Source organism: Oryza glaberrima, chromosome 12, assembly GCF_000147395.1.
Source record: "Oryza glaberrima chromosome 12, OglaRS2, whole genome shotgun sequence".
In the NCBI taxonomy this organism is placed as follows: domain Eukaryota; kingdom Viridiplantae; phylum Streptophyta; class Magnoliopsida; order Poales; family Poaceae; genus Oryza; species Oryza glaberrima.
This window is the reverse complement of record NC_068337.1, coordinates 9,829,236-9,851,380: the sequence shown is the minus strand read 5'-3', so window position 1 is coordinate 9,851,380 and position 22,145 is coordinate 9,829,236. Positions and strand designations below refer to the sequence as shown.

At 41.8% G+C, this 22,145-nt stretch overlaps 1 protein-coding gene across 2 annotated transcripts; it reads left to right on the top strand.

The window, feature by feature from the left end:
* Positions 1-5,885: 5,885 nt before the first annotated feature.
* Positions 5,886-20,178, top strand: LOC127757008 (SAGA-associated factor 29 homolog A-like). 2 transcript variants are annotated; one of them, XM_052282414.1, is made up of 9 exons: positions 5,886-6,212; positions 9,132-9,225; positions 11,516-11,592; positions 11,683-11,792; positions 13,028-13,110; positions 14,141-14,191; positions 16,280-16,430; positions 19,106-19,119; positions 19,689-20,178. In XM_052282414.1, exons 1-9 carry the CDS (start codon positions 6,041-6,043, stop codon positions 19,789-19,791), a joined length of 855 nt encoding a protein of 284 aa, XP_052138374.1. In that variant the 5' UTR covers positions 5,886-6,040; the 3' UTR covers positions 19,792-20,178. The 2 variants fall into 2 exon arrangements, with proteins under 2 accessions (XP_052138374.1, XP_052138373.1); XM_052282413.1 differs by having other exon boundaries at positions 5,887-6,212; positions 11,680-11,792.
* Positions 20,179-22,145: the final 1,967 nt, after the last annotated feature.

Genomic DNA, 22,145 nt, shown 5'->3' with positions numbered 1-22,145 from the left:
TGGTGCCACGTTGCATTGCCTATCGTGTGCCACCTATTATGCTATACAAATCACCGCCCAAAGCACCTCGGCTGCTGACGATTGTCGGCATCGCCTAATCGTTGCCCTCCTTATCAATTGTGCTAGGGAGTCGAAATGGTGAAATGAAGTGCGAGAGGGGGCTGAATAAATATTTGAATATGCACTGTAGGAAGGAGGGGCTATTTGCACTTTTTTTTCCTCGGTGGTATTCAGAGGGCCAAATGCAAAGCTTAGACTGGTTAAACACAATTTTGACCTATACTATGATACTGTTCATGTGGAAAACACGCATTGGCCTCAGAGATTTGCTTAACTCTAGTATAGGTCAAAAGAAACTGCTTTCGGGTTTTGAGCGTGCCAGTTGGTTTGATCCTGCAACCAACAAGAGACAAAGAAGAACAAAGTTAGCCGATCGGCTGATTTGCTGATGACATATCGTTCGGTGCCAAGCCGATGTAACTTGCATTAGATCAGCGAGGGAAGATCAAGCATAGAGATTATTAGATATTCGATCGGCTGTAGATGTCAACAATACACAATCTGTCCAATGAAATACATTTGGACCAAGTGATTGGGATAGATCGGACAACATGCCGAGACAGTATAAATCACTTGATGTCTAAAAATACTTCAAAGTAGGGATCGTATATGCTCACAGCATAGCCGATAAAGCAAACCTAACGCGTATTGGCTAGTACTCCGATACCACCTCACACTAAGATATTAGTACGGATGAAATATATAAAGCATGCATCAACCCAGGAATTGGGATACCCTAACAGACCGATAGAGAGCTCGATATATTTCAAACAAGTGAGATCTTAATATAAAGGGCAGATTTAGAAGATCAAGAACCATATAAGGAACAAGACAGCTAAACCAGGTAAGATCGGCTGAAACCCCGATACTATCTCCATAGTATTCATAGAATGAGTTAGATATTACAGTTCAAGACATTACTTAACAGATCAGACCTAACCGATGCAACATTAAGTGTGAAGAGAAACGCAAGATCCAAACAAACCGATGAAAACTCCTTCAAGATGGTAGATACGCTGTATAATCTAACTCAATGTCGATATCTAAATCTATCGGCCGTTTTCGATGATAGAGGCTAGCCAATGAGGTTAGATGACGAGATCAATCTAGATTATACAGCGTATATGATAACTTAGCGATTCACATGGGCGGGATTAGAGTATCATGGAGATGTAATGTCACACCCTGAAGTTCTCCTCCCAAGCCTAAAATTTAATTTATAAATGACCCTAAGAAAATACCGGTGCAGATCAAGAGAAAACCCTAAGGAATCAATGCAAATAATAATCGAATCTGGCATGTGGAATTTTTCTTGAGTTCTACACGTCGAAATTCACTAACAAGATTTTTAGTGGAATTTTCAGAGCCCTAGAAATAATTTTAACCAATTAAAATTGAGCATGCAATATTTTAATTCCAGGGAAAATCCTTTTCTCCTTTTTCTTTTTCTTTTTCCCTTCCCTTTCCGAATGGGCCGCCGGCCCATTCTCTCCTTTTTCTCCCCCTCCTCCCCGCTGGGCCAGCCGCAGGCCGAGGCCCAGCCAGGCCGCCCGCCCCCTCCTCTCCCGGGGTCGCCGACAGGTGGGGCCCACCTGTCGGGTCCTCCCCCAACCTCCCGCCGCCCGCGCCGGTCACCACCCCGAAACCGCCGCCGCCACGCCCCACCTCCCCCGCTTTCCCCGCACCCACGCCGCGTCGCCCGCGCCCACGCCACGTCGCCGCCCCCTCTCCCCGCGTCTCCCGGCCGCGCCCGCGCACGAGAGGGACAGGATTCGGTTTTGAATCGCCCCCACCTTCTCTCTCACCTCCCCCACGTCGCCGGCAAAATCGGGGCGCCTCCCGGCCACGTCCGGCCCCCTCTCTCCCTATTTAAGCTCCGCCGTCACCCCCTCTCTCTTTTTCCCCATTTCGCCGAACTCTCTCGTGCTCCCCATCGCTCCCGCGCCGTGCACCCACCCGCCGCCGCCTTTCCCGCCGCTCCGGCCGCCGCTAGCCGCCGCTAGGCTCGCCGCCGCACCGTGCCGTCGCCGCCGTTGGGTTCGCAAGGTCAAGGGCCACCCCGTCCACCCCTCCTCCGTCGAGGTTCGCCGCCGGAGCGCCGTTCCCACCGTGCGACGGTGAGAGCCGCCATGTCCGCCGCCTTCGGCCATGGTTTCCGATCGCCGTGGTTCATCTCCCTCCCTCTAATCTCTCTCTTCTCCTTCCTTAGGGCACCCCGAATCCCGTCCGCCGGTTACCGTCGTCCTCCCGTGGCTCGCCGTCGCCGTTCGCCGTCGTCTTCCTCCGCGCCGGCCACCCTCGGTGAGGCGTCTTCTCCCCTCTATTCCCCTCGCTCTCCCTCCTAGCCGCCGCTTTAGCGCCGCCACCCGTTAGCCGTCGCTTTAGCACCGCCGCCCGTCGGCGCCGCCTTTGCGCCGCCGCCGGTTGCCGTCGCCGGCAACGCGTGCGCGCGCGCGCTGTCGCCATCGCCGTGGCCGGTCGGCCGGCCTTGAGCCGAGCCGAGCCGAGCCGGGTCGCCGCCATCCGTCCGATCGGCCCCGAGGGCGATCTGGGCCGTCGGTCCCGTGGACCGGCGGTGGACCACCCGCGTGGTCTCGGTCCACGGTGAACCGCCCCCCCCTGAGCCACTGCCGAGTGGGCCCGCGTGCCGGTGCCCCTTTCCTCCCTCTCCCGAGCCGCTGGCCAGTGGGGCCCGCGTGTCGGCGCCGCCCCACCCCGTGCTGACGTCAGCCCTGGAAGGCTTTATTGCGCAATAATTCATTAAGGTTTTTCTTTTATAGTAATAAACACAGTGAATCTTCTAAAATTCATAACTAATTCATCCGAGCTCCGTTTAAGCCCATTCAAGTCTCAGTAAATCAAGAAAAATGTGTAGAATCCATTAAAAATAGTTTTGTTCTCTGTTTCAGTAGTCTTATAGCCTGTTTGCAATGTTTGCCTTGTATGTCGCTAGATTCCGGTTCTTCCGACACTCCGGTGTACTTCGAGATAGTCGCCGAGGTTTCTCCAGCAGCAGAGCAAGGCAAGTCATGCTTGTCACTTGAACATGTTGATCCTATATTGCACATGCTCTATTGCTTTTCTTCAAATATTGCATTGTTTTATAATGTTACTATGGGGTGTTTACCTATTGTTACAGCCATGCCATTGTTGATACCATGCTCCTTTGTTAGCTTGGGTTATAACATGAATAGATTTTGGACTAGGAATTGCTTAGCCATGCTTAGTTCCACTAGCACACAATGGGGAAAGCTCACTAAAATGTAGACTTTAGGTCCAATTGGTAAGGTTGGTTTAGTACCACCGTTTTGGTGTTGGTTAATTAAAATGAATCACATGGTGGGCTGTGGGTGCATGGTTTTGCTAGTCGCACCCATGGCAGTTAAGGACCGGTTCGCGGGATGCCCTGGAAGAACTTATCGTACTTACCACAAGCCAGCGTGGGCAACGGCTGGGCTTGTAGTGTAGCTTTCCTCTAGCTGACGCATCCAGGCAAGGGTGGGCGTGATGGAGCGGGGCGGGCCCTGCGACGGCCTCTGTCGCTTCCGGATTCACCTAGGCACGAGAGGGGACTGCCCACTGCCTTGCGAGGAGTGGGGGTGAAACCTGAGGTGTGGTGTGCTTGGTTAGAGGGGGTTATGCGAAGGGTCCTGTCACGGCCTCTTTCCGGTACGTCGTGGTGGCATGTCGGCGCACGGAAACGTGTCGTGGAGCTGTGTCTTGTGGGTACAGTTGTACACCTCTGATCAGAGTAAAACTATTCGAATAGCCGTGCCCGCGGTTATGGGCGGTCAACCAGATTCACCGTGATTAGTCTCACCCTAGTTTAGTCTAATGAAATTGGATAGTATAGGTGGATGGTTGGGCCTGTTGCAACGTGGGATAGCGTTGGACAGCGGATGATCAATATTAATTAATTATTGCAATTGTTTAATTCTTTCAACTTCTGTTTATAAATGCTCGCTTTATGCAAATGAACCACTCTAGCTCTCCTTTGATAATTCCCTGCATCATACCCCTATTCCGGTATGACTTGCTGAGTACAGTGGGTAGTACTCAATCTTGCTCTATTTTTCCCAACCCCAGAGTTCGAGTATGTGTCAGATGGAGGTTTCTCCGAGGAGTAGGCTTCGTCCGTGCCGTCGAGGATGCCTGTGGAGTGGTGTTCCCGCTGTAGTTCTAGTCAAGGCTTAGCTCCTGTTGTCTTTCGTTTTTCCGCTGCATTTATGTAAGACTTTTATGATGTTTGTAAGACATGGATCTGAATGTCAACATTATCGTTTGTGTACCCCGGCCGGTCCTGGACGGGGATTTTAATGCACATTCTGCTTGGAATTCTATTCGGGAATTTCTGGGCGTGACATGTAAGCACTAATCCCGATAACACAAACCGCCATAACAAGCTTTACCTCTTCGTTGGAGATCGAACTCGATGCAGCCCAACTCGAAAGCAAAAACTCGTCGAAACAATGAAAATAGAAAAGGGTGGCGATGCGCCGAAGTATTATTGAACTGTAGTCCCTTGTTTATAAGGTGTCGGGCCATATTTATACCCGAAGTATATAACATGTCCTTGCTGGACACGACCCTATCTCTATTACAATTTAAAACACGAACAAGTCCCTTAGGCGGAATTTTACCAAAAATATCTATAAGGAATTTAACAAAATATTCTAATTAATAGATACAATTTCCTTTTCTGGACTCCAATCCTTGCGTGGCAATGCCTATTAAGTGCCTTAATTGATCCCGACAACAGTTGCAGGACCACCTGTTCGGGATCGGTTGCATCGGCTTGTCCTTGTCGGATTTAGTGTCAGCCGATGCATATGGCAGCCGATGCCATCCGTAGCCGATACACACTCTGCTTTTCTCAACCAGAATCCCTTCAAATCCGCCCTGACTCTGGTCTTGAATCCGATCTATGGTTCTACCAAATTTGGTCATTAACAGATACATTAAGCTATTATTATGAATTAATTATGTGATTTATAAGATCATGTACGTAAATGACATAACGAATCATGTATTTCACTTATTTTTTAACATCCATTGTAACGCATGTGCACTTAGGCACTAATTTTTCTTTAGCCCCAACAAACCTACGACATTTAACTATTTACCACTTTTAAGTTGTGACATTTAATAATTTGCCACTCATATGTCATATGGGCCATAATATATCTATGACATGTGAGTCCCGTGGCAAATTGTTAAATTCTACGTTAAAAGTGATAAATACTTCATTTGTAAAATAAAAAACAATCTAGTATTGGAGATGCAGTATTTTTTTTTGGATGGTGACTAGTGAGAGTAGTAAATATTCGGATGGTATGCTTGTGTTTATTAATATTGTCAGTATCCCGATTCGTATCCTAGTATCTTAGGATATTACGATCCTACCAAGCTAAAACAATACCGATTCCACCTAGTATTTTAATTTTCATAGTATCTCGATCCTACTATTCATTATTACACGATCCTATGAAATCTTAGGTAGTATCCCGATTCTACGATCCCTTCGATACTATAAAATATTATTTAAAATAAGATAGTTTGAAAATAATGTAAATAAATATTCTCAAGTTTATATAAAAATCAATTAAATATATGAAAACCAACGTGGTTTCTATTAATAAATATCTATATTTGCATGACATATATTATTATTACTATATTTTATATATAGTGGCTATATGTAACTAATATAAATATTAATTAAACTTTTTTAAAAAAATCTCATATCCCGATACTAAGATACCATTTTAAGTATCCTTATCCCGATAACCTTGTGTTTATAGCAGAAAATGCTTTCCCGATTCTCCCATCCGACTATGCTGTTCTGCACTGGCGCACGGCACCAAATAAAAGCCTCGGTTCGCCTCGAGCTGTCCCCCCATCCCCCAACTGGAGAGTAGTAGATCGATTCGATCCACCCTCCGATTCCTTTACCGAACCGTGGGGGAAATCCGCGCCGGGGATGTCGTCGTCGGTCGGAGGCGGAGGGGGAGGTGGCGCGGGCGGCGGCGGCGGTGGCGGAGGAGCGGACATTGCGAGCCTGCTGGATAAGGCCAAGGAGCTGGACCAGCTGCGCAAGGAGCAGGACGAGGTGGTCACCGAGATCAACAAGATGCACAAGAAGATCCTCTCCTGTAAGTAGCTCGCCATGCGCGCGCGTGGGTGCTGTTTTCGTTTCCGTGCTGTTCGAATTGTTGCCGAGGTGTTGGATTATATTTGTAGATAACGGACGAACGGTTTTCGGCCCCCTTCAGTTAGATGTTGGATGCGTTTCTTATCCAGTAGCTGGATGTTCAGTTTTGGACGGTTTAGATGGATTTCTAGCTGCTTGCTACCTCGAATTAGGTGGATTGGGAGGCGGTGCTACGGGGGTTTTGACTTGTTTTGTTGGTTTGTGCGATATGCTAGTAGTTGGCTGGGATGTGTTTAGCTGCAAGATTGATAGCTTGCTCGAGCACAACCATTAGGATTGATTGTGCGGGGTGGATGGGGCGTGCATGACTGCTGTTGTCTCCACTCTAGGATCGCTGGAAAGAGGCCTTTTGGCCCTCTATTAAAAAAAAAAAAACAGAACTGAAACTCTGATCTGTTGTCCTTTTCTTGATTGTGCTTGCTTGTTTGGTTAAAGTTTCAGGGTGTATGAATCTCATGCATGTGTCAAACATACAAATCTTCCTATGAAAAAGAGTAGATGTTTTCTTTTCCAGACGTTCGAGAGTAAAATTATATGCCATGGAGATGCGTAAGAAGTAGTGTTTTTGTTGGGAAGTGGGAGCAAGGTAAAGTAGAAAAAAAAATGTCAGTATACATCTCTGTTAAGTTACCCAGTTATCTTTGTTCATAAAAAAAAATCGAAATATGAATATAACCTCTAGGTTTGTGTTTTGAAAAGCCAAATTTATAATGATATGATGCATTGCTGAAATACTTGGATCAGTAAATATTGTTTTCTTCTATTATTTAACAACATTTATTGGCTGGGGAGTGTGAGTATGAAAGAAACAATCTCGAAGGCTACTTACGTATGAAGACCATTTTGTGAGTTAACTTAAGTCAAGATGCTTGCTCATGCTCAACTTCTTTTTGACTCAATCATAAATGCATATTTTTAAGGAGGATAGACACAAATTTGTTATAGGTAACATAAATGCATATTTATCAGGAGCAGCAGAGATACGAAATCTCTTATGGGTAACTGAACAAAAACTGTAGGTTTTCCTCCATACATGCCACAAGAGCAGCGCATGGAGGTGTGCAAAAATGGTATTTTCTACAGAAGGGTAGTAGGGTAAATGAGACGAATTAGAACTTTATAGCTTCTATAGTTAATGATATACCATTATAACTAATAGTAGAAGATAAGAATATAACTAATAGTAGAAGATTATGAAAACCTTGATATTTCTTCGATCAATTTGGGTAATCATCTTTATGAAAACGTTAATATTTCGCCAATCAAGCTAGTCAATTATTGTTTCTTGAAGAAGGAATGTATATAAGAGTAAGGAATATATATACGAGTAGACTGGATGATCATAGGCTATACTTTTTTTGTCGAATCCAAATGAATAAGAAACACAATATATTACTATGTGCTTAAGAATACTCATGAGGTTATAGCACCTAGATACTCTGCTGAACATAATTGAAAATGAGCAAGTTGCAGAGCCCAATAAGCAAAACGACAGCTAGGAAGGCAAACTGGCACATACGCCTAGAACCAGCAATAAAGGTTGCAACCGTAACCTGGTTGCGCCTGAATTTGTCCTTTTAGAAATGGACTACTCATTTATTTACTTCCAATCACCTGCTCTTGCACACCTTTAAAGCTGAAATTGAGAGAACCGAACCCCCTTCCTTGGATCTCCATCAATCTGTGCCTTGTTCACTCGTGCAAATCTGGTCAAATTCTTATCTAAGGGAGAGTAGGAGATGTCATCGTCTAGGGCAGGGGGAGAGGGAGGGCGAGGAGGAGGAAGAAGAGGGCAAGGTTACATGGAGCACCTGCTTGAGAAGTTGAATCACCTGGATCAGCTGCAGAAAGATCAGGACAGCATCACCGAGAAGATCAATGAAATCCACAAAATACTCCGCTTCTGTAAGCTGCTTTGTTCCCATCACTATGCTTAAGCCCATCCATATATTTTTGTTCTTGGCTGGGAGAGGAGAAGCGGAATGGATTTAGAGGAGAATGAAGAGTTCCCTTTTTCTCCTCGTTTTCTATTGATCTATGCTGAACATTTAACTACTTGTTCTTTCTGAATCACTGTTTACAGAAAGGCCACTTCAGGTTTGTGAGGGTCCATACATGAAGTTTTTTGTATTCTCTAGACTCTAGAGGCTGCTTGAAATTGTCCTTTTCGTTCTCTTTGAAATCATGTTGAAATTCTGGTATTTAACTGTGAGTGTTCTGCTCAAGATAAATAACTGAAGTTTTGATCCATGGGCATTGTTGTCATGATGGTGGTCCTTTGATAGTCAGATTCGTGCATGCATATTAGTAACATCGTACTGTTTTCATTATGTTAGTAGACACAAACAGATAAATGAAACTATGGAACTTGAATATGAAACAATTGTTAAGCCATCAAATAAATCTATATTGCATATAGAGAAAAAACCCTTGAAGAATTCTCCTACTTCAGTACAGGCCTCTCGAATGTTGGTGGTGCGTCTGTTCGAAATGACATCTTGCTGCCAGGTGTCCTTGCATGCTTCTGTTGGCTCTGTTGGAATTATGGCCTCTTTCTGCTAGATATCCTAGCCATGCTTCTTCTCTTGTGTTGGAGCTGGCTTCTTTCTGCTGAATATGGATCACTACAGTATCTTATTACAGTGCTCCTCCAGATTGTTGTTGCTATTCCTTGGATCAGCCTCCAGCTGATATATGTCTGGGCTTCTGCTGCTTCTGTCTGCCTGAGCCCTTGCCCTCCTGTATTTTTGTTCTATGGATTTTATTTTGTGCTTGGTACTATTTAAGTGGGCAGTAATGTTTACGGTCTGCTAGAATGGACATAAATCTTAAAATTGTTTACATTTGGTTTGTTTTGTAGCTCCAGAGATGGTTGATAAACAGGTTGATGCTACGTTGATTCGGCTTCGTGCTTTATATACACGTGCCAAAGAACTTTGTGAGAGTGAAGTCAGGTAATTTCATGAAGCTTGAACTGATAGAATTTTCCCTTTTTTTGTTATCTTAAGATGTTTTCTTAAAAAGGATAAATCAATTATTGTCAAAGCTCCATGTCAAAAATTTTGTGAACACACATTTGTTTTCTCACTTCAATTTTCTTCGTGCTCCTTTCAAAAACATTGCTGCATGCTGTTCTTCTTAGGAAACATTTATTAAAAAAAAAATCAACTTTGACCACTGTTGTACTAGCTTATCTATTGAAGTCATCACCAATTTCCATGCGAAATGCGAGCAGACTTATCAATTTGAATTTTCAATATTGTGATTAGGTGCTGTTTCTGTGGTTCAATCTTGTTGAAATTGCATGTGTCAGCAATGTACATTGATTCTGTCAATTTCTTTGTGGGTCAGGAGGAATGAGTTGAGGTGGTATTTCGGTTACTTTTCAAGCTTCTGGATGGTGGGTTTAAATAATCATTAGTCTAACAAATAAATCAGATCTGTGTTTTCTCTCTATCCCCAGCTACAACTGTGCAATAGAAGTTAACACTTTATTCTAAGTTCATAAACTATTATATGAAAAGATGCTATAAATCTAAGTTGTTTAGATATAAATGAAACAAGCAAACATATTAGTTCCTTTTACCAATCTAGAGCAAGAAAAATGCCACTATGTGAGAGGCTTCTTCAGGCCTGTCGTGGCAGCAACCATGTGGCAAGTCTGCATTGTCAAGGGATGAGGTCTGTGGCAGATAAGTCATTAGGCTTAGTCAGTTGACTTGTTATTCTGAATGGTCAGGTTATCTGTTAGTTGGTCTATCCGTTAGTTGTGTTAGCATGTTAGTTTGAGTGTATGCCATATCTATAAAGGGCTGCCTAACTGTTATTGGAAGGTTAACTAAAAAAAAAAAAAGCCCTGTACTCCTGTTCATGTTCCAGCCCTCTCCTCTGCCAAGTGGCATTGTTCATCTAGCGCTTCCTCTTCTAAAGAAATTCCATCTGGCCTCTTCCGGTGGTAGTCATTCTGTTGTGGACTTCCATAACATTATAAATGAACACAAAGAACAATACTGATGAACACAATCAGTGTATTGGTTATATTGAAATCTTACATGCTGAAGCATTTTTAACCAGGCTTAGCTAAATTTAGGAGCAAGTATGTTGAAATTTTATTTGTTCAAGTGTTGCACATGCTATTCTTTTGTTCAGTTAAGATCTACAAAAAATCATGGAACTCCCTACAGTCTGATCTGCTGGATAAGTCTTAAAAGCTACTCCCTCTGTCCCAATAAGACTTCATTTCTAGCCCTTCAACTTTGTCCCCAAAAGACTCCATTTTTAGCTTCTTATTTACCCTCGGTCCGCAAATCGAGAAGTTTACTTTTATCCCTTCAATACCCCTTACCTACCACTTCACATACTACTTTCTTATAATCAGGGGTACTGTGGTCTTTCTCTCACCACTAATTTGTCAACTTTGTCTCAAAAGTGGAGTCTTTGTGGGACAGGGTGGAGTAGAAAGTACAAACACTTCCCTGCCTGAATCTATTGAGTGCATGTACAAAAATAGATAGTAGTCGTGACCAACTGTTTACCTCAGAGAACAGTTTTGGTTCAGTTATAACAATCAAAATGAAGCGCTAACAATTTCAAAAAGAGTCTCAGAAGTTCATCATATTGGTTTTGACTTCTCAATAATAGGTACAGCATCCTATATGCCTGAACAGAAGCTTCCGTTCAAAAAGTAGATGACTGTAAATAAGAAAAGAGAATTGAGCATCACATACTATGTGAAATGTTGATTTACTGAATTTCTAGTAAAAAAATTCTTTGATGAAACTAAAATTTCACTTTGGATGTCATGAATATGCTGTATATCTTGCACATGTTAACCTATTTTACTTTTTTTTTTTTTCAGAATTTAGCATAGAATGGTGGACTATAAGCTTGTTTGATTTTTTACTTTTGTGCAACTTGCCTATAAATGAAATGATCGCAGTTCTCCTGTGTGTTCAAGAAAAAACTTTTGTGCGACTTGTCAGCAGAAAGTTCCTGCTTCTTTGTTAGGCACAATTTCTTCAAACATTGAACATTGGCTTTGTAGAACATGGTTATTCATGCTGGCCAGCATGGGATCACAAACAATACAACAGCAGTGCTTTCACTTCAATGATTTTATATTGGTGCTTTCAATTACTATTTTACTGATATTTGCTTGGATTGTCTGGTCCGCTCTGAGTGCATGTCTTCTATTGGAAGAAACGTCTCCTGCAATGTGATCAAATATTTCGTATTACTTTGCAGTGCATCGTCTGCTTTGGTTGGACTATTGGATGGTTTGTTGCAATCTGGAACTTCAGCTGCACAACGAAAAAAGATAGGTAAGCACTAGAAAAGATTTTGCGAGTCAGGTTCAGGACAAATTATTGTTGAGCATGAAAAACTAAAGATGCTTGCTACATTTGCAGAAGTTGGTGAGCAGAAAAAGAAGAGGATGAAGTCTGATACAGATACTACACGATTCTCCTCTGCATCTATGAGGAGCCAACTTGACCAAGCTACAAACCTGAAAGGAGAACAGGTTTCAACTTCAGCTGAATTTGGAAATATCAGTTAGTTTTTGTATTTCAGCTGTTTGTGCTACAGCAACGCTGATGAAAAAAACACTTCTACTTTCCATGTGAAGACTTGTTAGTAACTTTCCTATGTGGTGTTTTAGTTTTAACAGGGTTGTTTAAATCTTGTTCAGGCTGTCAATTTTGCAATGTGTTCCCTCAAACACCCAACATGCCTGACTCTTTTTATTTCTGCGTCTTGAATACTCACAACTGCCATATATAGATTTTAGGATGGTTTTACATGAAACCTACTCATGGGATGTACATGTGAGAGTGAGATCCAATTATCCTATTTAACATAGCATTTTGGTCTTGGAGTCATCAAGAACTACTTAAAAAAAATGTATTGCTAAAGATTTAGTGAAGATTGAGTAAGCAAAATTTTGAAGAAGTTTGCAAAAAAACATGGGAAGAATATTCAACCGGAACAAATCTCCATAACGTTTGTGGTACCCGGCTGGGGTTTGTTATCTATTTTATGTAATGATTTTTTTTCTTGCATCAAAGACCTGTACCTAGATTTTATTGCTTCCTGAACATGATTTTGTTTCTCTGAGCTGGAGATGTTACTGTAACTTCTATTATCCTTAAATTTGGACTTGTTCAGCATCATGTTTTAATGCCCTCTGTACTGCTGGAAAAACCAGCATACAGAAGTAAATTATAATTTATGTTTTTCTAGAAAAAAAGATACTTTCATCATTCAGTTGCAATGATTTTGTGTTGTGGAATGAAAACATCATTGCATTCTTATGAAAAGAACGCTGCATCCATTTTTGTATGCAAGTTTATGTAAATTTAATGAACATTATCAATTAAAAACACCAAAATTACTGAAATCCTCTGCATAAAAACTGTTCAACCATACTTGTTTTGTTTTCACTTGTTAAGTCTATAGTATATATTTAATCAAACTAATCGGCAAGAACTCCAAGGTCCAGGGTTAATTAGGATTGTCTTGATATTACCCTTTCCAGTCTTTGAACTGACATCTATTTGAGACATTTTACCATGCGCTAAAAAAACTTGATACTTGATGTTGGTACTTGTAGCGGATGATATGCTTGATAAAGAAATTTACCCTTCTTTTCTCTTTAGCACATCATCAATTGTGCATAAATCAGTTCTGCTCTTTTGCACATGTGCGATAACATGCTGTATATATTAAATGTTTCACATTTGTGCTATGCCATTTCAGGTTGCAGCTAAGGTCAAATCAGACGAAGAAAAAGATGAATGGTTTGTGGTGAAGGTGATACATTTCGATAAGGAAACAAAAGAGTATGTCTTATTCACCTTTTGTCTATATTATATATTTCTTGTATGAAAACTTGCTCTAGGGGAAAAAACTTTGTGCGGATGAGGGCAGTTTTAGACTATTAACTATTTCCTAATCTGTCTTATTGTAGTCATTATTACTTGAGAGGACCATGAGTCCTGGGTCTATGGAGCATTTTAGGATATCTGAGGTAGACAAGGAAATTGTAAATAACAAGAAGGTTATCATTTCAGGTTGCATGATTATCCAGAAGAGCCTGGCAAACATGAATATGAAAACAGCCAGCAGAGCTGTGGGGCTACTCTATTTATATCTTTCTATATATAACCAAAGTAGTTGGAATGCCAGCTCTTTGGTTGAGCCACGCCATCCGTTTAATTTTGAGCTGTTTGATCTCAATTACTGTCACCATTAACCATTAGATCTAAGATGAGTAGGAGAGAACTCTAGTCTGTGACCATCTTTATAGTGAAAAGCTGCCACCACTTTGTCTACCACACTGCCTCTTATTGTGGTTTTACCTCGTCCTCTCCTGTACTTGGCTGCTCCTCATGCCCACACTGCTTTCTCCTCCACCACACTGAACTGTGCTGCCTCTATGCTCCATCCTTCCTGAGACGAGGCTTATGCAGCGCCCTGTTTGTCCTGAGAGAAGACCATACCCATGTTCACAATAGCACAGCACTACCTCCATTTAACCCCTCTTCCTGTCTCTAATGGACTAGCTCTCTCTCTTGGTGCAAATGGACCATAGTGCCACCCTTTTGGCTTAGTCTTGTGGAGACACGACTCGTCATCCCTACTATGAAAACCACTTGCAAAATCATGTCCGATTCCTTTGGATCGTCTGACATCATCTTAGCCCCCAGTGCCCATTTTTACTTCCTACTTGAATATATGTCGTATTTTTATTGGGGTGTGTGTGTGTGTGTGTGTGTGTGTGTGTGTGTGTTTGGGGAGGGGGGGGGGGAGTGGGGTTCTGTAATATTGCTATTCTTGAAGGAAGCATTCATGAATTCATTGAATTTGCAGATATGAGGTACTTGATGAGGAGCCAGGTGACGATGAAGAGAGTGCCCAAAAGTATGAGATAAGTCCAGGACTGTCATTTTGGTTTCTTGTTTGCTTTTACTATAACAATCAGGTCATTTTTCAATATATTCCGATTCCTGAAATGTTCATTGATACTGAACCTTTGGGACCATCTAGTTCATTTTGTTAATCCTACGCTACATTTGAGGCCTCTTGGGTCAACCTAGAGGACTAAACATAAGCTGCTGTTCCTCCTTTCCTCCCCCTACCTTTGCTGCTGCGACCAGGCCTCTTCTGCCTGCAGCTGTTGTTTCCTGGTGGACAGACAGCGATGTCAAGCGTGTGTGCTGTCTGAGTCTGGCCTCTGATCTATCTGGCCAGATCAGATATTGCCACGACACTAGTGTCAGGTCTCCCATGAATCGGTTATGCCCTCAGGCATGCAAATTTTCAGATGGCGTCCTTACCTAGTTGCCAGATCAGGTGGATTGGCCATAGCACTATGGCAGCATTGTCTGTTTGTCTATTATAACTAGTGTTCAAGAAGGTGCTAGATGGTCAGCGGCAACTCCTAAGGTGCCTAGGTTCAACTTAATTAGGGGCTTCCAAGCAATTAGCAAGCATATGTCATACAAAAAAAAGACTAATCATAACTGATTTCTGGGATGCAAATCCTTGGTCTGACCTTCAGTCTGGTCTTCTTTGGTTGGGAACGATGATAAGTCAATGATCCTTTGAGGTGATTTAGGTGTAGCCTTCAATTTCCTTGATGCTAGGCCACATCATGTTCCCTGGCATCAGGATGCTGGTTGTTCCTGTTGAAGCAAGCTGTCGCAAGGTTGGTGTGGGTGTTCCTTGGTATTGGCCTCAGCATGATTCCTTTATTGGCCATGTCTTCTACTCCCTCCGTTTCAGGTTATAAGATATTTTGACTTTGGTCACAGTCAAACTGCTTTAAGTTTGACCATGTTTATAGAAAAAAATAGTAATATTTTCGACCCAAGATAAATTTATTACAAAAATGTATTTAATTATTAATTTAATAAAACTAATTTGGTAATGTAAATATTACTATATTTGTCTATAAACTTAGTCAAACTTAAAGCAGTTTGACTTTGACTAAAGTCAAAACATCTTATAACCTGAAACGGAGGGAGTATTTCTATCTTGTTTCTCTTTTTTTATCGCTGATTATGGCAGTGTAATGGTTATGAGCACCCATGGTGCAGAGACCAGGAATCACCACTTCTAGTTTCATTAAAAAAAATCCTACAGTATCCTACAGCCACAACCCACAAGCTTTTGTGTGACCCTTTCCTTGATAACCCTAACCACAACTCATCCGCTGATTCTTCAACATCAGTCGGTTTGGACCTCTGCTCTTGTACTCCTTTCCTGGCTCCTACATCTTTACAGGATCCACCAAATGTGTGTTTAGGCAGAGAGGTGTTACTAGTGTTGAGAGTGGGTAAGATAATACCATACGAGGGATTAATGATTCTGTGAAAGTAACAATAGTGTGTTAAGTTTATTCTAATAATTAAACCTTAGTCCCTTTGGATTATTTATAGATATTTACTGCTAAGATGTGACTCAGTTAATTTTGATTAATTGAGTTGAATTGTGTTGTAGGGTTGAAAATTAACTTCCATCAACTTCCTCATTTTCCTTACCTGTTTCCCTCTACTGTACTACTGTAAAAAAAAGAACTCAGCCCCAAGGGGAAAGACCTCCCCAGAGGTATTGCAACTAAGAAAAAGCACCCGAAACTGGGGCCGAGAACGGTCACAAAAACCGGTTTTCCCTACATGGGGAGAAGCCCTCAATGGATCGAACCTTAACCTGTGCTTTGAGGCCCACCCTCCATAGGTTGATTCTTCTTAACCCATGTTTTTTGGGGGAACCAGCGAGTGACCTTTTTTGGTGAAAGACCAGGATTTGAACCCTGGTCAGTAGCTTCCCAACAGAAGGCATTTACCACCATGCTATACGCATGTTCGCTGTACTCTTGTTAAAGCACTCTAGTTTTTTATGTATATGATGTTTAGTGAAACATTTGCAAACTCTGAGCATTAATTTGCACTATAATTGATGTTTGTTCCACATGTAAAATAATGTTACTTCCCCCTTTTGTAATAGGAAGTACAAGTTGCCTATGTCAGATATTATTCCATTTCCAAAGAGAGGGGATCCTTCCAGTGCCCCAGATTTTGGGCAGGGTCGACAAGTCTTAGCTGTTTATCCTAGCACAACAGCACTATATAGAGCTACTGTTGCCTCTAATCGTAAGGTAACATCTTAAAATCTTTCATGAATCCTATGTAAATCTTTTAAGTCTTGACAGTAATTTGAGTTTCTTTCTGTGTTCTAGTCCTGTCCTGTCCATATGTATGGATGTATTCCCTGTTATATGGTCAGTTTCATCTATTTACATATTCAATTATACCATCAAGATGATGAGCTTTTTCTGACACTTGAAACTTTTAGTTCTGTCAAGAAGTATGGTTGATTGTTGAAAACATTTAAGTTGAGGTTACCTTGAAAGTATGAACTTGAAAATAAGTCATCCTAGAAATGGGGAGTATATGAGCATCAAAATGCTTTCTAATCCAGATGCTCTCCCACCAAAGTAATGGATTTGGTAGTTGTTATTGATTGAAGCTGAGATGAAGCATATTTGTTATTTGTATAGATACATTTTCTGTCCCATGACAATGTTTGTACAATTTATCACTTATGCAGCAATATGTAGACCAATTTCAAGTTTTCAACATAACAATTCAATTCGTTGAACATGAGAAGATGGTAGATATGTGCAATTAGTTGAGCACACTTGACAATATTGCTAAATACACATGCTAATTATGGCAGGAAGATCCCATACATGGGTATCTTATATTCTTTTTTCGACAGTGCAAAAGGTTACCGAGCTCTTTTAACTCTAATCTGCTGTATAATGCATGTTTATCCCAATATTTTGAACTTACACGACCGATTTCAGTTATGAACATACAAAGGAATCTCTAGTAAGTAGTTTGATTAGTTTCCCTTTTCATGTCAGTTCTTAGCCTTATCTTTAGGAATGCATCTGCATACTTTTGCTGAGATTCCCGAGAGATGTTACATTTTTGTTCTCTCACTTCAGAATAACATAATTGAATGGTTAGAACCTATGTAAAATACCACTATTTTTAGGTTTCACACCAATGTAACTGGCACTTGAAATTGAATAGTACAATTTAAGCTGAAAGAATATACTGTCTGAAATAAAAATAACAGACTATTTTCGTTGATACGCGTGCAAATTGACATATCATCCGGTTCACATCGGATGCTGGTTGCTTCCCAACCAAATTCAGTTATTCCAGTAACCATATTGTTTTGCACTGGTATGGGTGTAACTGCAAGTTGTTTGCTTGCTACTTCTTGCCAGCAGTTTGGTGGAAATTATTATCGGCCTGTTGGCACTACCTGGTCAAGTTTTGAATTCCTGATACTATTAGCATATTGCCTGTGCGTTGCAATGGGTTTTTACTTAATGAAAATTATCATTAACCTGCATTACCATTATCATCTCGTAATTTCTATATATATTTTGTTACTGACATGTGGGCCCTCTAGCTGCACAGTGTCTTTTTTTCCTTTCCACATAAACAGAGTTGGCGATTGGGTGATTGACATGTGGGCCCTCTGGCCCCACATGTCCTTTCTCCATTCCTAAAAAGGTTGGGAGTTGGTGGTGGGGTGGTAGATTAACCACTCACCACCATCACTCCTTTTTGGAGTATAAATTGCACTGATTTGCATAGCATTAAGCATAGTTTTGCTATAACAAATTACAAATTCCTATTGCATATCACTATTTAGAACACTACATCCCAGTTTGATTGTCTTAAGGTTGGCTATGGTATCTGACTTAGTGGGATGTAGTTTGATTATCTTGGGACCACTAAGTCAATCAAGGTTCGTTTCGAATACAGTTATCGTATGTTTGATAAGCATTGCTTTGCGATAATAAATTATAAGTTCTGTTATACAGACCGCTATTTTGCACACCATATGTCAATCAAGGCTTCAAAAACCAGTTGCCAAAGAAATCATGGGCACCCATCCCCGAAACCTTATTTTACTGGATATACATGGAAATATGATTTCTTAGTCTTGAGTAAGCAACTAGTGTTTCTAATACATAACTTAGAGTTCTTTGTTTTTTTAATTCAAATACTGGTAACTGCCTGCCAGTTACATTTTCTTAATTCATTTTTTGCGAGGATTTCTTAATTCAAATTTAGTTTTCGAAATTAAACTCTTCCTGCCAGATTGTTGGTGACTGGTCACAGGCTCTGAATCAGTAACCACCAAGATTTTGAGCTCTGATGCCAATTTGATTATCTTAGGGCTCTCTCCTTTGGAGCTCAGGAATCCTATATCTCACAGGAATCCTAGTAGTTCCTTTTTTGAAGGAATCAGGAAAACTCATGTATTCGAAACAAACCATTAAGATTGTTTGTATCCAAACTCATGCTAACTGTTGTTCTAACGGTCTGAACTTGAGAAGTTGGTTACCACCTTGGTCTTGAGTGGTGACTGATGAACTATTGGCTGCCAAAATAGGGCTGAAAACTTAGAAGGGCTGAAACAGAAACGTGTAACCTGGTTTCATTGTTGATTAGTGGCTAATCTGATTACTACTATGATACTATCGAATAATACTATGCTGTTAATACCAGCAAGCTCCGTTTACATGTGTGACATGTCTTGTTTATACGAAGAATTTCAACATTATGTTTCATGGACATGATTTTATTCCACAAATGATTCCCTAACATGTATTGGTTTTGCAGAGCCATCTATAGTATCTTTTTTACAACTATTACATTTCTATGATTTCTATTGTTTGATAAGTGATTAACTATTTTTGCTCTGTCATCATGCTGATGTGAAACTGGGCTACAAACAATGCAGAGGAAATCTGACGAGTAAGTATTTATGTTTTTACAACTTTGTATAGTCTCATGTGTTGCTATTTAATTTTATGTGTTTAGGATGGTTCTGTATTTGTTTAATTTGTATTTCTACCTTACTGCAGTATCTGGAGAAAATTTGTATTTCTACCATAACTTAATAAGCTATGCATATACAATCATACATTACGTGTTTCCAGCGAGATCTTTTTTTTTTTTGTGTTCAGATCTTTTTGTTCCTCCTTCCAGCATGTAACTCATTATGGCTAAAGAAAAACAATGGACCTACAAAAACTCAATATCTAGAACAAAAAAAAAGTACTCCTGGCTAGAAAAAAAAAACAGAAGCCTGCTAAAAAAGTCAATTACTTACAAAAAGTGAGCCCCAAAAGTTGGTGTGATATGGATTCTCCAACTCGGATGATTTTTTAGGATGGTACCAAGCAAACTGGACCTTAAAATAAACATACATGTTTGTGTAAAAGGTTTTAATCGGACTTTCTTCTTAATATTCTTATGACTAACATTTCAATAGCAACATTTGCTTTTCCTGAAAAAATGCTTGTCTTATTTCCTTTTGGCAGTTATCTACTCTTGTTTGATGATGACGAGGAGGATGGAAATCTACCACAAAGAGCTGTGCCGTTCTATAGAGTGGTTCCTCTCCCGGAGGGCCACCGGCAGTGAAAATCTCAGTTGGATCCGTCTTTACCCCGGCCAGTGTAGTGTGTGAAGATAGGAGTGTGAGAGTGTCTGCCTGACAATGTAGTAATTTTGTTTTATCTGCACCTTGTCCGCAGCATGCAGATTGTACTACCAAAGTGACTTCTAAGATGTCCAAGGTTCAGCGATCATGTAAATAGGTTGATTCAGTGTTGCTCTATAACAAAAATAAGTGATTTCCCCTTCGAAAAACGCACCGCCGCACACCTTATCTGGCCTCTGCTTGGTGTGCTTCGAGTTATTGCAACGCAGGGCACTACAGCCGTATCGTCATATTGTAATTGATGCCTTCGTTGCATTTAAAGATGACGCGGCATTTGTGCATTGCACCAAATTTTAGTTTTGACCTTTACAGGTGGAATTATCTCATGTCGATTTTTGAAAATATGAAATACGAGCTCCGTTAAAGGTACTCCACCTGGAATACTGACATTCAGGTATGCGTTCTCTTTGATAATTTTGGGTTAAATCAAATTAGTTTCTTTGCATCTTGGTCCACCCGACGAAGAAACCAAAGTTTTTATTTTGCCTTTAAAGGTAGCGTGCTACCTGATAGGTCTAAATTACCGTTGTTTGAAGCCATTGCAATTGTTCTAGCTTGAACTAGAGTGGGTGTAGATGACGCGAAACCTCGAACCACCTCGCGTATTGTTGGTGAGGACGTCGGCTTGATCTCGAAAGGGTCGCCGGCGATCACTTGTGGGGTAGCGGCAGCCTTCTGGTCGTCACCTACATTGTCTTGGAAGTGCACATGTTTCTCCTCCAGCGCATATGTTGATCGGGTTTAGGGTTTGGTTGTCGGGAAGATTGAGATTGAGAGAGATCGTCATCCACTCTTGGGCTGGTCTCCCGTTTTATATTTAGCGCTGTAGGAAATCGGGGGCGACTCAAAAGGAAATAAATTGGGCGCCACCGATCATGGCGCGTAGTTAATCAGGAATTAAAACAAATTCTTTTATATTTAGCGCTGTAGGGAATCAGGGGCGACTCAAAAGGAAATAAATTGGGCGCCACCGATAATGGCGCGTAGTTAATCAAGAATTAAAACAAATTGAATCGCTTTGATTTTGCGTAGACAATGGGTGGAAAAAATGGTGTAGCGCGATCTCCTCCCGGTTTTTCAAACCGATAGATCAATTTTTCCAACACGAATGGCATTTGGAAGTTGAGTTGTCCGATTAGCATTGCAAGTACTCCATTATAATGTGCAAGTGCGGTTTGAGAATCTTGTCATGGTGGTGAAAAGATGCACAGACATCGTGTTCTATGGAGCACCTGGTCGCGGATTGTATCAATTATTTGTCAAAGCATCTCGGATAAGGGGATGTTTCAGCATTCTGTTGAGACTACAAGTCATATCTATGGCGCCGGCACTATAAAAAATGATTTTCCTGGACGAAGATTTCAGACGATCCATAACTGACAGCATCTAGAAAAATCGTCCTCCCATTTTTACGTGCGGATCCTTAAAATGCTTGCACGCAAAAATTGATTTTCGCATGCGGTTCCTTAAGAGGTCCGCACGCAAAAATAAGCCTATTTTTACGTGCGGAACCTTAAGAGGCCCACACGCGAAAATCGATTTTCGCGTGCGGACATCTTAAAAGCACCGCATGCAAAAATACCCTCCCTCCTCAGGCATTTTTCCCTCTCAACCACTTCAAAATTTTCTATCTTATCCTCTCCACCTACTCATCCTTATCTCTCTCTCTCCACAGGTGTGGGCACACGGGCGCGGGGCACGGCAGCAGGCTCGGCAGGCGACGGGCGCGAGGCTGCCGGCGACGGCCGGGAGAGGCGGCGGGCGACGGGCGGCGGCAGCTGCGGCCTCGCGCGCGCTCCCTGGCGGCGTTGCCCCTCGCCCACCCGGATCTAGAGGCGGTGCCCCTCTCCCGCCAGGATTTGGCGGTGGGTGGCGGCGATGCGGCCGGGAGCGGCGGAAGGCGGCGGCGACGGTGACGACGACGATGATTACAGCAACGACGACGATGGCGGCAACCACGAGGAGGGCGGCGGCGGGCGACGGCTAGAGTTAGGGTTTTGATTTTATTTTTTGGGTTCTTTTTGTTGCGTGTGGGCGACGTAAGCCACTCGCACTCGAAAATCTGATTTTCGCGCGCAGGTGTTAAAAGTGAAATTTGGTAAGCCACGGAGTCATCATCGACCTAGAGTCAGTATCGGCTTCATAGTCCTGAAATCGGCCGATGAGAGTCATCAAGTCACCAATAGTCAAATTCCTGCTATATTCGGTTAAGGAAATTAATCAATTAAAGAAAGTTTATCCAGAAGTGACCGAGATCAAGGAGAATGAGGAATGG